Source organism: Hippopotamus amphibius, chromosome 2 (assembly GCF_030028045.1).
Source record: "Hippopotamus amphibius kiboko isolate mHipAmp2 chromosome 2, mHipAmp2.hap2, whole genome shotgun sequence".
Classification (NCBI taxonomy): domain Eukaryota; kingdom Metazoa; phylum Chordata; class Mammalia; order Artiodactyla; family Hippopotamidae; genus Hippopotamus; species Hippopotamus amphibius.
The window spans coordinates 72,191,743-72,204,335 of record NC_080187.1 but is presented as its reverse complement, the minus strand read 5'-3'; the positions used below and the strand labels follow the sequence as shown (position 1 = coordinate 72,204,335).

Here is a 12,593-nt window from a genome sequence, read left to right as displayed (position 1 = left end):
ATATATAGTATACAGCAGTGTTAATTATATTTATCATTTTGTGCATTACAGCCCTAATACTTACTTATCTTATAACTGGAAGTTTGTATCTTTTGACTGCCTTCAGTTCCCCCCCTCACCTCCCACCTCTGATAACCATAAATATGATCTCTTTTTTATGAGTTAGTTTTAATATTTATTTATTTTATTTTGGCTGCACTGGGTCTTCATTGCTGCTCGCAGGCTTTCTCTAGTTGCGGCGAGCGGGGGCTATTCTTTGTTGTGGTGCACCGGCTTCTCATTGCAGTGGCTTCCCTTGTTGTGGAGCACAGGCCCTAGAGTGCACATGCTTCAGTAATTGCAGCACATGGGCTTAGTAGTTGTCGCTCCTGGCCTCAGTAGTTGTGACACATGGGCTTAGTTGCTCCTCGGCATGTGGGATCTTCCCAGACCAGGGCTTGAACCCGTGCCCCCTGCATTGGCAGGTGGATTCTTAACCACTGCGCCACCAGGGAAGTCCCTGTTTGTTTTTGAAGTATAATTGACTTACAACACGATGTTAGTTCCTATTACACCACATAGTGTTTCTTTCTATACATTTCAAAATGATCACCATAATAAGTCTAGTTATATTACGTGTCCATACAAAGATATTGCTTAGTGATTGACTGTATTCCCCACACTGTGCGTTTCACACCAGTGATCGTTGGTTTTGTAACTGAAAGTTTGTACCTCTTAATCTCCCTCATCTATTTCCTTTTTCCCCCACCCCCCTCTCCTCTGGCAACCATCTGTGTGCTCTGTAACTATACTGTTTCTGTTTTGTTATGTTTGTTCATTTGTTTTGTTTCTTAGATTCCTCATATAAGTGAACTCATACAGTATTTGTCTTTCTCCCCCTGTCTTATTTCACTTAGCATAATATCCTCTAGGGCCATCCATGTCGTCACAGATGGCAAGATTTCTTTTTTTTTTTTTTTTAATGACTGAGTAATATTCCGACCATCTGACAAGTGAAAAATGATATTTAAATAGTATGCATTTTCACCATAACTTATTTACATTATTACAGTTTGTATTTCTTCAGCCTGTAGTCACACAAATATTTGTCAAATGAATGTTCATATCCTTTGACTTTTTTTTCTTCTTAATTGTTCATAGCAGATGCTACATTTATGTGTGACAAGAGGTGCAACAAGAAACGGTTATGTGGACGGCATAAATGTAATGAGATATGCTGTGTGGTAAGTGGTCCTATCATTAGGCACAATCAGATTGTATTCATCTAGGGGCTGGGCTTCTGGAAGCCTCAGCTGTCTAGAATGCAGCCCAGATTTGGAAGTCACTGGGAGAGGCTCCTGAGCAGCAGTCAGAATGCTGCCCAGAGAGACAGGCTGGGCCGTTTTAGGCCTCAGCCAGATCAAGAAGTCAGCTGATGGCAACATGGAGGAAGGGAAAGAAGAAAGACAGGAGGCCTCAGGCCCCAGAGCCCAAGACCGCTGGTTGAGCATGTAGTCATCTGCAGGAGACTGAATGCTGCCCCAGCACACAGACTGGCCTGACCTTAGCAGCTCAGGCTTCAAGTTTTATATATTCCTTGGGTCAGATCAGTAGGCAAAATGAGTGTGCCATTTTTTAAAGGAACAAGTTTCAGTTATCTGAAATATTCACTTCTGTGGAACTAAATGAAGGAAGCACTACCCGGCAGTGGGTACTGTGTTTATCGTGTGTGTGTGTGTGTGTGTGTGTGTGTGAACAAGATAACACAGTACTAATAGTAAAGTAGTACATATAAACACACTCATGTGTATATATATAATACACAATTGTTATCTTTAGCATTTATATTAACAGTGTGAAGAGTGATGAAATTGTTCTGTATATCAAGACTTACTTATAAACCAGTGTTTGGAAGTTTAAACAGTTCCTCTTATTACTGAATATTTCAAACATATATATAAAAGCAGAGAGACTAGTATGAGTCTTATATGCCCAACATCTAGCTTCAGTAGTGATCAGCTCATGACTAATCTTATTTCATCCACATCCCCACCTACTCCTGCTCCCCTGATTATTTTGAAGCTCATTCCAGACATCATGTGATCTATAATTGTGGAGAGCTTCTTTATTAATCTAGTTTATGGAAAATGTAAAATGGAGATAATTTTGTAAACATATATAAATCTCTCTGAAATTCCCTGGCAGTCCAGTGGTTAGGACTCTGGGCTTCCACTGCAGGAGGCACAGGTTCAGGCCCTGGTTGGGGAACTAAGATAGTGCATGCAATAAGTAAATAAATAACTATGTATAAATCTCTCTTCCTAGGATAAGGAGCACAAGTGTCCTTTGATTTGCGGGAGGAAACTCCGTTGTGGCCTTCATAGATGTGAAGAACCTTGTCATCGTGGGAACTGCCAGACATGCTGGCAAGCTAGTGAGTGTGTTTACTATACTTCATTATATAGAGTTTGCTAGAAAGTCAGGCGTGATACATTCTGAGCGATTGATTTTCTTAAATTGGTATGGATCACTGAACTAATTAATAAGCCTTAGTATTTCAGATACATTGAGATTTTTTTTAAAAAAGGGTATTAAATTATTTATTGATTACACATGATAGTGGATGATACACAAATTTCATTCACATCTATAACTTCATCTGATACCATAATTCAATTTAGATATATTGCATAGGATGTGCCAACAATCATATTAATAACCAAAAAACTCCATGACTTTGCTTGGGTGACCCTTTTAATTGTGAACTCCAGGTCACAACATAGTAACTGTCAGTTCAGCTACACCAAGGTTTCTGAAGACAATGGCTTCTCCACCCAAGAGGGTTGTAAATAAATTTCGAATGCACCCTGGCATCACCCTGAAGGAATTCTAACCTCACAGTGTTGGGGTAGTTTACCAAAATGGCTTCAGAGTAGGCTAACTTTACACAGCACATTTTTTAAAAAGACACATTTATTCAGCATCATGATCAGACTATTACATTTAGCAATCAACAGCATGGGTGCAAGAAAAAATTTACATTAAAAGCCTTTGTTGGAATGCTTTACACTTTCCACAGAACAGAAACTAAAGTAACCTGTTATACAGTTAGTCACAGATACAGTCCTCGAGTTTTTTTGTACATACATGTGAGTATTGTCTAAAACATGTCTTCTCTGATGGGAGGGGATATGGGGATATATGTGTAAATACAGCTGATTCACTTTGTTGTACAGCAAAAACTGGCACAACAGTGTAAAGCAATTATATTCCAATAAAGAGCTTAAAAATTTTTTTTTAAATTCTAAAAAAATGATGTCAAAGTAAAATAAAATAAAATAAAGATATGGGATGAAAAATTTTTTAAATTAAAAAAATTAAAAATAAATAAAACATGTTCTTCTTTGTAGCAGCCAGGCCCTGCCACCACTGTGCTTGGCTGAGTTCACAAATCTGTTGTAACCTCTAGCTTCCCTGTCACTTCTCTGGCTCTCCTCTCCTGTTAAACTTTATTTCCTGGCAGTAATTAAAACCTTCTGCCACTGTCATAGCTACTGCTGCCGCTGGAACCGCCATAACCACCTTGGTTTCATGGTTTGGCAAAGTATTGGCCTCTACCACCATTGGGGCCAGAACTTCTGCCTCCAAAGTTTCCTCCTTCCTTTCATGGGTCCAAAATTTGAAGATTGATTGTTGTAATTGCCAACAACAATTTGGCATTGTAGCTTCCTCCACCCAGAAAATTGCTTCCATCATTACCAAATCTATTGTAGCCATCCCCAGTGCCACCATATCCACCACCACTGCGGCTGCCACCAAAGCCACCTCGACCACTGAAGTTTCTTCCACCACCAAAGTTGTCATTCCCACCAAAACCACCTCCACGACCAGCACCAAAGTTTCCAGAACCACTTGACCTCTTTGGCTGGATGAAGCACTAGCCATTTCTTGCTTAGATAGGGCTTTCCTCACTTCACAGCTGTGGCCATTCACAGTGTGGTATTTCTGAATGACAGTCTTGTCTGTGGAGCCATGGTCATCAAAGGTTACGAAAGCACAGCCTCTCTTTTTGCCACTGCCTCGGTCAGTCAAGATTTCAGTCACTTTGGTTTTCCCATAGTGTTCAAAGTAAGCTCTTAGGTGGTGTTCTTCAGTGTCTTCTTTAATGCCACCAACAAAAAGTCTTTTTCACAGTTAAGTGGGCACCAGGTCTTTGGGAGTCTTCTGTTGAGACGGCCCTCTTTGGTTCCACAACTCTTCCATCCCCCTTGTGTGGCCTTGCATTCATGGCCACATCCGCCTCCTCCACAGTGGCATAGGTGACACACGCGAAGCCTCTGGCGTGCCTGGTGTCTGCATCCCTCATTACCACACAGTCTGTGAGTGTTCCCCACTGCTCAGTGGCTCCTCAGACTCTCACTGGTTGTTTCAAAGCTCAAACCTCCGATGAAGAGCTACCACAGCTATTCGGGCTCTTTGGGAGACTCTGACTTAGACATGATGGCAGTAGAGCGGGGAGACTTCAACAATGCTTACTTGGCGGTGTCTGCTGGCAGAAAAGCTATTGAGACTTTTAAAAAAGTTATTCCTAGTGCTCTGTTGTCCCTGAATGTATGAAACTTGGGATGCAAGCAGTGATCCTAAGATGGGGTCTGCTTGTGTTATAATATTAAAAACTCACATTCATTAATATATTATCAATCTCATCAGACAAGTCTTGAAAATTAGGAAGTTGTCAAGCTCATAGTGGTAAATGCGTATTTTCCAAAATTCTGTTTTCACTTAAAAGCTTGAATGTTAGCATTGGCAACAAAGTCAGTTTTCTTGAAGTGACAGGCTCACTGTTAATTTTTGATAGACTGTCTGCCAAAATACCCAAGTCTGAATAATCATAGTTTGTCAGTCACTTTTTCAAGTAAAATGGTGTGTTATGAAAAAAGTTAATTCAGCTCACAACTCAGAAAAGTGCAATTCTTTGAAACGAGCAGAGGACAGACTGCCATTCATATCTGCGGGTTCCACGTCCATAGATTCTGTATCCATAGATTCGACCACCCGTGGGTTGAAAATGTTCAAGGGGAAAAAATTCTAGAAAGTTCCAAAAGCAAAACTTGAATTTGTTTTGTGCTGGCAACTATTTACATAACATTTACATTGTATTAGGCTTAATAAGTAACCTAGAGATGATTTAAAGTATACAGGAGGATGTGCATTGGTTGTATGCAAATACTGCATCATATTATATAAGGGACTTGAGGATTCTTGGATTTTGGTATCCATGGGGGTCCTGGAACCACCACCACCCCCACCTCTCCCAGGATACTGAGGGAAACTGTATTTTTGTGTGCAACAAAAGTCCTTTAAGCAGATACCCCATTTTGTTCCACAGAATATTAGAAAGACATGTATTTAAGGGTCAAGATTTTTTTTTACTTCTTCATCAAGGACTTTCGTAAGTGAAACTGTCATTTTTTTATCTACTCGTAAGTGCTTGGCAGTGAAAAATACAGTGGTTACAGTTTGGTGCTGCTGCCTTGATTTGCGCTAATGCCCTAGCAGTATTACCAGCTGCTGCATTTGCACTAGTGAAAAAAGTGAATAGTATCTAAGTATTATTATGAAAATAATTTTGACCTTGTGGACTCCCTGAAAGGATCTCAGGGGCTCCTAGGGGTCAACAGAGCACACTTTGAGAACTGCTACATTAAAAGATGAGCCTAGAGCAGGGTTTCCCAACATACTTTCTCTGGAATACTAGGCCTACCATATTTCAAAAAGGAGTTGAGTCAGTGTTTTGTTATAAATCACATACATGGAGTTCCATAAAAACAAGTTATGTAGCCTCTTACTCTTTACCTAGCTGTTTCACTATAAGCCCATCCCTACAATAAATTTTTTGAGTGGATAGGTAAAAGTTTGATATCCCCATTTGACCAAAAGGAAGAAATCTCAGAGTCGTTCAGTTACCTGCCCACAGTCACTGTGCAAGTGAGAAGTAGGTCCAGGAGTAGAAGCCTAAGTCTCCTGCTGTACTTACAGGGCTCTTTCTACCATGTTGTGTAGCCTTTGAAGGGTTTGCTGGAGAGTGCTGGGAGAAGAGCTGTGGGTGGAGGAATCCTGGAGGGCCTGGGCTTACTGACTCGTGATCCCTAGTTGAGAATCATGGCCAAAGACCCAGCCTCTACCAAGGACCAGAGCTTAAGAACTAGCTCCCCTTTGAGTGTAAGGGTTAGGAGAGCACTTGACAAAGTGGGCCGCTTGTTGGAGGTCCCATGTGAGTTCTCATTTTGAGTGGGCTTGTGAACTGTGCCTAGTGAGCTCAGATGTAGCTCTCAGTTTCATCTCAACTTCATATTTCTATCATGATAGATGTTGGTTATACTTATAAAAAACTGTTTTAATGGCTTCAGTGGCTCTGAGGTTTATATTCAAATGTATATTTTTCTGTGTTTGTTAACTACCTGTGGCTTTCATAATCTCTCCATTTTCCTGACCAAAAAGTTTAAAAAAGGGAGGAGGGATCTGTATCTTTAGTAAAAGTCTCCTGTTCTGTCAAAAGAGGTGGTCTGTAGATCTATTGTTTATAAGATACATGTAAAAATGTCTTGGATTACTCATGGACTTAAAGTTTATTGCAAGTAAAAATTGAACACTTTGCCAGCAGTTCAACTTTAATAAAATAAAAACCTTTTTTAAAAAAGCAGCCCCCCCAAATTCTCCTCTAAGTATAGAAGCCAAAAAAAAGCGTGTGTAATTATCTGTGTGCACATCTCAGATTCATGAAGGTTGTTTTATTTCACCTGCTGCCTCCCTAGGTTTTGACGAATTAACCTGCCACTGTGGCGCATCAGTGATCTACCCTCCAGTTCCCTGTGGCACCAGGCCCCCTGAGTGTACCCAGAGCTGCGCCAGAGTCCATGAGTGTGACCATCCAGGTGGGTCCCATCTCCTTGCCTCCACACCTCACAGCCTGCTCACACTGTGCCATTTAGGGTGTTGTGAGGTGGCTACTCTCACGTCACACTGTGATGGCCGCTCCTGTCCCCTGTGCTCAGGGCTGCTTCTGTGAAGATGGGTCTGTGATCCGGGCCACAGCTGGGAATCACAGTGCCTTCCATTGCTTTACTCTGGATATCAGACACACCCAAAAGGTTGGGAGAATCCCCAGCTGGTCTTGTCTTCTCTCTTTGTAGCCTCCACTTTTGGTGCATATTTCAAAGTTAAGCATCTTTTTTGTAAAGCTAAAAGTAACTTCAGTTTTGTTGTTGTAGATGCAATATGTGTTTTTTATATAAAAAGAAAGAAAATAAAGTCAAAAGATTGAAATTAAATCATCTCTTATGTCACCTTTTAGGAACTACACCCTAGTGTGTATTTTTCAGGGCCTTTCTCCATGGGCAAAAATATGTATTTTCATTTTTTTCCCTAAAATAGAAGTGGGATCCTATTGAACTTATTTTAACTAGATTTTTCCTCTCTTATTATTGTAATTTTAATCTACCTCCTTATCAGTGAATATTTTTCTCGGTAGTAGTGGGGTGTCCTGTTACATGGATGGGCCATAACTGATTCAGCCAGTTTCATGTTGCTGGACATCTGTTTCCAGTGTTTCTTTGATAGACTGCTGTAGACACCAGATCAGTAGCTACTTGACATCACCTGTTTTCTGTCCAGTCTAGTCATTGGCTGTGCTCTAGAACCATATTAGGCCTATCATTTCATTTTACTAAGTCCCAGAGGCAACCTGACATAACGTAAGTCACCAAATTTGATACTTACAGTAAGTCTGGCCATATGATTCAGACTGACAAATAGACAACCAGTTCTCAGTTTTTTTAAGTTAATAGAGTACAAAAGAATTAAGTAAATTCCTCATGAAGTAAAAAGTCCCTCCTTTCCTGGAGACCTTACCGCCCTGCCAGCTTAGTTTGCAAGCCCCTGCTGTGGTGTTCACACCAGCATGAAGTTACTGTCCAAGTAGATACTCACCCACTCACTTGCCCTCACTTCCTCTATAGTCACTTGCAAATGTTACACATGAAGTCCAAACCCTGCTGATTGATGTCCACAGTGAGAACTTAACCATTTGTGAGTTGTTTTGTTTTAGCCTGCTTTCAGTCAGCATTCACTTAACTTTTCTCACTGTTTGTTGTACATCCAACATGGTGTCAGGCATAGAGGGAGGTTCAGGGGAAGGGAAAAATAGCCCATGACCTTGAGGTTGTTCTGTTGTTTCTGCGACAAAGAAGATACATTTGACACAACCAGCCATTACATGGAGATGGGCCAGATAGCATGGCAGCAAGCCAGCTGCATAAGAACTAAGATCTGAGCAAAAGAACTCAGGGCAGGGTTTGGTCAGCCAAGGAAGGCTTTGTTGTAGGAGAGGAGTTTGAATGAACTTGCCTCTTCCAGGCAGTAAGGAAATTAAAAGGAGTCAGAGGAAGCATGTTAGATAAGTAACAAAGATGTCTGAACAAAAGGGAGCAGTTGCTGTGTAAAGTAGGACCAAAAGAATGACTGAGTAATGTGGACAAGCCATGTGGCAATGCCACAGGAGACAGGGTGTGAAAGCTGCCTCCTTCTCTGCTTCTTTGTCTCTCCCCACTCAGCTGAGCTTCTTTTTCTCGCTCATGCTCATCTTTGAACACTTTAGTATAAAGCCAATTACTTTTACTTTCCGGTGACCATTTTAAAAAGGACTCTCAGGGGACTTCCCTGGTGGCGCAGTGGTTAAGAATCCACCTGCCAATGCAAGGGACACGGCTTCGATCCCTGGCCTGGGAAGATCCCACATGCCATGGAGCAACTAAGCGCATGCGCCACAACTACTGAGCCTGCACTCTAGAGCCCGAGAGCCACAACTGCTGAAGCCCACATGCCTAGAGCCCATGCCGTGTCGCAAGAGAAGCCACCACAATGAGAAGCCCGTGTACTGCAACGAAGAGTAGCCCCCCGCCCCGCCCCCCCGCAACTAGAGAAAGCCCGAGCGCAGCAACAAAGACCTAACGCAGCCAATAAATAAATAAATAATTTATTTTTTAAAAATTACTCTCAGCTCCTAAATTTAAAAGTTCCGTGTCATGCCATTATAATATGTGTACTAGTCGATGTGGCTTTATTTATACATGATTCCTAATTTTACCTTCCTCTTTCTACAGTGTATCATTCTTGTCATAGTGAGGACAAGTGTCCCCCTTGTACTTTCCTAACTCAGAAATGGTGCATGGGCAGACATGAGGTAAGTTTTCTCTCTCGAGTGTTCATTGTTCCAACCAGAGATTTATGATTAGATTTCGTTAAGAGGGTTAGCCTCATTGTTTCTCAAAATAAATATACTCCAAGAAGCAGAGCTTTGCTCTTGCCACTTTTTCTTTTCTTTTCTTTTTCTTTTCATTAAGGTATAGTTTGCATAAAGTGAAATTTACCCTTTTGAGTGTACAAGTCTGTGAGTTTTGACAAAGCGTTTGTACAGTTGTGTAACCACCACTCCAGTTAAGATGTGGAACAGTTCATTCACCCCCAGACATTCCCCTGGGCCCCTTCATAGTTACCGTCCCCTTGCCTCCAGGCCCTGGCAACCAGTGATCTGTTGTCTGCCCCAATAGTTTTGCCTTTTCAGAATATCACATAAATGGAATCATACAATAGGTAGCATTCTGAGTCTGTTCTGCTCTCATTTTTAATCTGGTTACTATCAAATGAAATTCAGCCAGTTGGCCTTGAGAACATGAGCCATGTTCAGAGACAACGTCTAGCCAGCATGGGAAGGGATTGCTAGTCTGGGGAAAGGTGTTACAGTGCAAACGTTCCAAGAGTGAAGGTGGGCTCTCCACAAGTTGCCACCGTTCCTGCTCTCTACTCCCTGCACAGCTCGCCATCCTGACTGATGGGCCACACACCTTCTTACAGGCTAATGTACCCCTTCTCGCTGCCACTACCACGAAGGACTTTCATCCTTATTCTTAGTATCTAAGCTATGTTTGGCACTGCTGACTGTAGACCCTTTGAAACACTTAAAAAATTTTTTTGTTGTTTTAAAAATTGTAGACAATTAAGATAATACAGTTTTGCTACCCAAAAAGAAATACTTTTAACATTCTGGTGTATAGACGTCCAGGCATGTGTGATATACTCTCCCCCCTACTCTATGAAGATTATACTGTTTTGTAACCTGCTTTTTTTACTTCGTAACATGTTGGCCAACATTTCTTGAAACTCTTGACAGCTAGGACAACATGCTTTCAGTAGTCTTATCTTGATGGACATATTTTTCTCCACTTATTTCCTGTCAGTGACTCTCAAGTCATAATCCTTAGTATTTATTCTTCCTCTAAAAATCTCACTGCATCTGAGAGTAACCATTCTAAGATATCCATGTGTCATCTTTGTGTTGATGGACTTCAGTCAACAAATACTTAGTGCATACCTGCTACATGCTGGGGAATAGGCTAGGTTTGGGTGATTGAGAAATGAACAAGACAGGAGCCACCCCTGCCCTTGTGGAGCCTTCACTCTGGGGCAGGAAGCAGATGTGTAAACAGTCGATTATAAGTACAGTAGTGTGTGGGACTTCCCTGGTGGTCCAGTGGTTAAGACTCTGTGCTCCCAATGCAGGGGGCCTGGGTTTGATCCCTGGTCAGGGTACTAGATCCCGCATGCTGCAACTAAAAGATCCTGCAGGCTGCAACTAAGACCCAGTGCGGCCAAAAAAAAAAAAAAAAAAAAACTACAGTAGTGTGGGAAGTACAGAGTGCTGAAGGGGATAGAAGGGGCCCCTACCCAGGGAAGGTGTTTCTGGAGGAGGTAACATAAGTAACATCCTAAAGAACAGTGAGAAGATAGGCAAGTAATGTGGGGAGGGGACAACAGAGGTACAGCATGTACACAGATTACCCCAGTGGTGGAGTAGATGAGTGTTTAATGACTGGGAATTGCATTCTACCAAAATACTGATTCCAGAGTATGTACGTCCTAGACTTTGGGGGCCTCTGCAAGAGGACAAGTTATGTGTAACCAGAGTCGAAGTTTATTCCTCATTTTGAAGGTTCTTAAAAGAATTTTAGTGAATATGTAAGAGTAACCTTTGATTCCACAGGAATAAAATTTCAGCATCTTTTTCCTGGAGTTGAGGAATCCTGGGTGGAGACAGTTTCTCAAGAAAAAATGATTTGGCAGTTCCATGGCCTGTTGCCTCTTAATTTTTTTAATGACGGAGCTGTCTAAAACCATGGAGATCATGGGTTGGGAGATATGAGGAGAGTTGAGTAATTAATTGCATAAAACAGCCCTGCCAACAGTCTTGAAACCATGAGTCAAGGGTGCCCCCACCCCCAGGGTTTCTGTCAACTCAGTGCCCTGTTTGCAGAGGGAAAAGATCACCTGACCCTCCCAGTTAGTCATAGCATTTTCACACACTCCCTAGTTATTTGGTTTCACATGCTTGTTACCCACCTTGGGAAGTTTATGTTGCAAGTCATACTTGGCTGCTAAAACAAATCCTTTTAGATCATAACAGGCATTATTAAATAAGGTTCAAGTTTGTTTTCTTTTCAAACTAATCTTTCAGACTTTGAAAAACAGCCTGATTTTTTTTTCCGGATAAAAATAACTTTTTTTTAAAAAATGCTCCTTTTGAAAGCTCAGAAATGTTTAAGTAGGAAGTTAAAATCCACTCCACATCCTGCATGGAGTTGAGAATCTGGCTACTTCTGTCTCTCCTAGTTACGAAGCAACATCCCGTGTCACCTGGTTGATATCTCTTGCGGATTACCCTGCAGTGCTGTGCTACCATGTGGGATGCACAAGTGTCAGAGACTCTGTCACAAAGGAGAGTGTCTTGTGGACGAGGTCTGCAAGCAGCCCTGCACCACCGCCAGAGCTGACTGTGGCCACCCATGCATGGCACCTTGCCACCTCAGCTCACCCTGCCCCGCGACTGCTTGCAAAGCCAAGGTGCGTAATCCTGGCTCCAGGTGGGGCGTTGACTGTGGTTCTGGAGCTGCCGATGAGTCCAGAACTGCCTACAGTGGCACCTGGGCACACACCCTAATCAGGGATCATTGGTTGCAAGGAAATGCAGGTTAAGTTAACAAGAAAATGGTGGAGTAAATTGTACAGATTTCTGTCTGCCAAGCTTGAGATAGCCTCTTAATTCAGAAAGTACCCACTGCCACCTGACCAGTTTCTGTCTCCCTTGGATCAGATTCTCAAGTCTGATTGCCCACTCTTTTTATTCAACAAATAGATGTGTCTATTTTGTATAAGATGTTATGCTATGGTAGATGCTGGGGCACCACCAGTGAACAGGAAACACATGGTGCCTTTCATTAGATAGACAGATACTAACAAATTACTCAGGTAATTAACTGTGACTATGGAGTGTCGTAAAGGAGTAGGTACACCTTTGTAGGGAGTGCCACAAGAACAGGTGAGTGAGGGACTTACCTGGTTTGAGGGATTAAACAGGGTCTGGCCCCGAGGAGGTGAAAGCAAGGGATGAAGTGGAGTCGATTAGACCTTGGCTGGTCCTGGGTCAAGTGTCTACCTCTGGTTCAGTGGTTAAAAACTTCATTCAAGGCCTGCCTCTTCAGGCAGGATTAAGGACAGGAGTA

General features: G+C 42.0%; 1 protein-coding gene and 1 pseudogene across 3 annotated transcripts in view; one reads left to right on the top strand and one right to left on the bottom strand.

Annotated features, from left to right (window-relative positions):
• Positions 1-12,593, top strand: part of NFX1 (nuclear transcription factor, X-box binding 1) — a 67,069-nt gene that overhangs the window by 41,253 nt on the left and 13,223 nt on the right. For 2 of the 3 annotated variants that reach the window (XR_009051125.1, XM_057719970.1), the window contains exons 12-16: positions 1,141-1,223; positions 2,305-2,413; positions 6,795-6,914; positions 9,141-9,220; positions 11,704-11,934. Coding sequence is in view for 2 of the 3 variants with exons in the window: in XM_057719970.1 (XP_057575953.1) it covers positions 1,141-1,223; positions 2,305-2,413; positions 6,795-6,914; positions 9,141-9,220; positions 11,704-11,934 (623 nt within the window). In the remaining variant the exon portion in view is untranslated. The remainder of the gene's footprint in view (positions 1-1,140; positions 1,224-2,304; positions 2,414-6,794; positions 6,915-9,140; positions 9,221-11,703; positions 11,935-12,593) is intronic. The other variant, XM_057719971.1, reaches the window with a different exon arrangement.
• Positions 3,506-4,345, bottom strand: LOC130844007 (heterogeneous nuclear ribonucleoprotein A1-like; annotated as a pseudogene).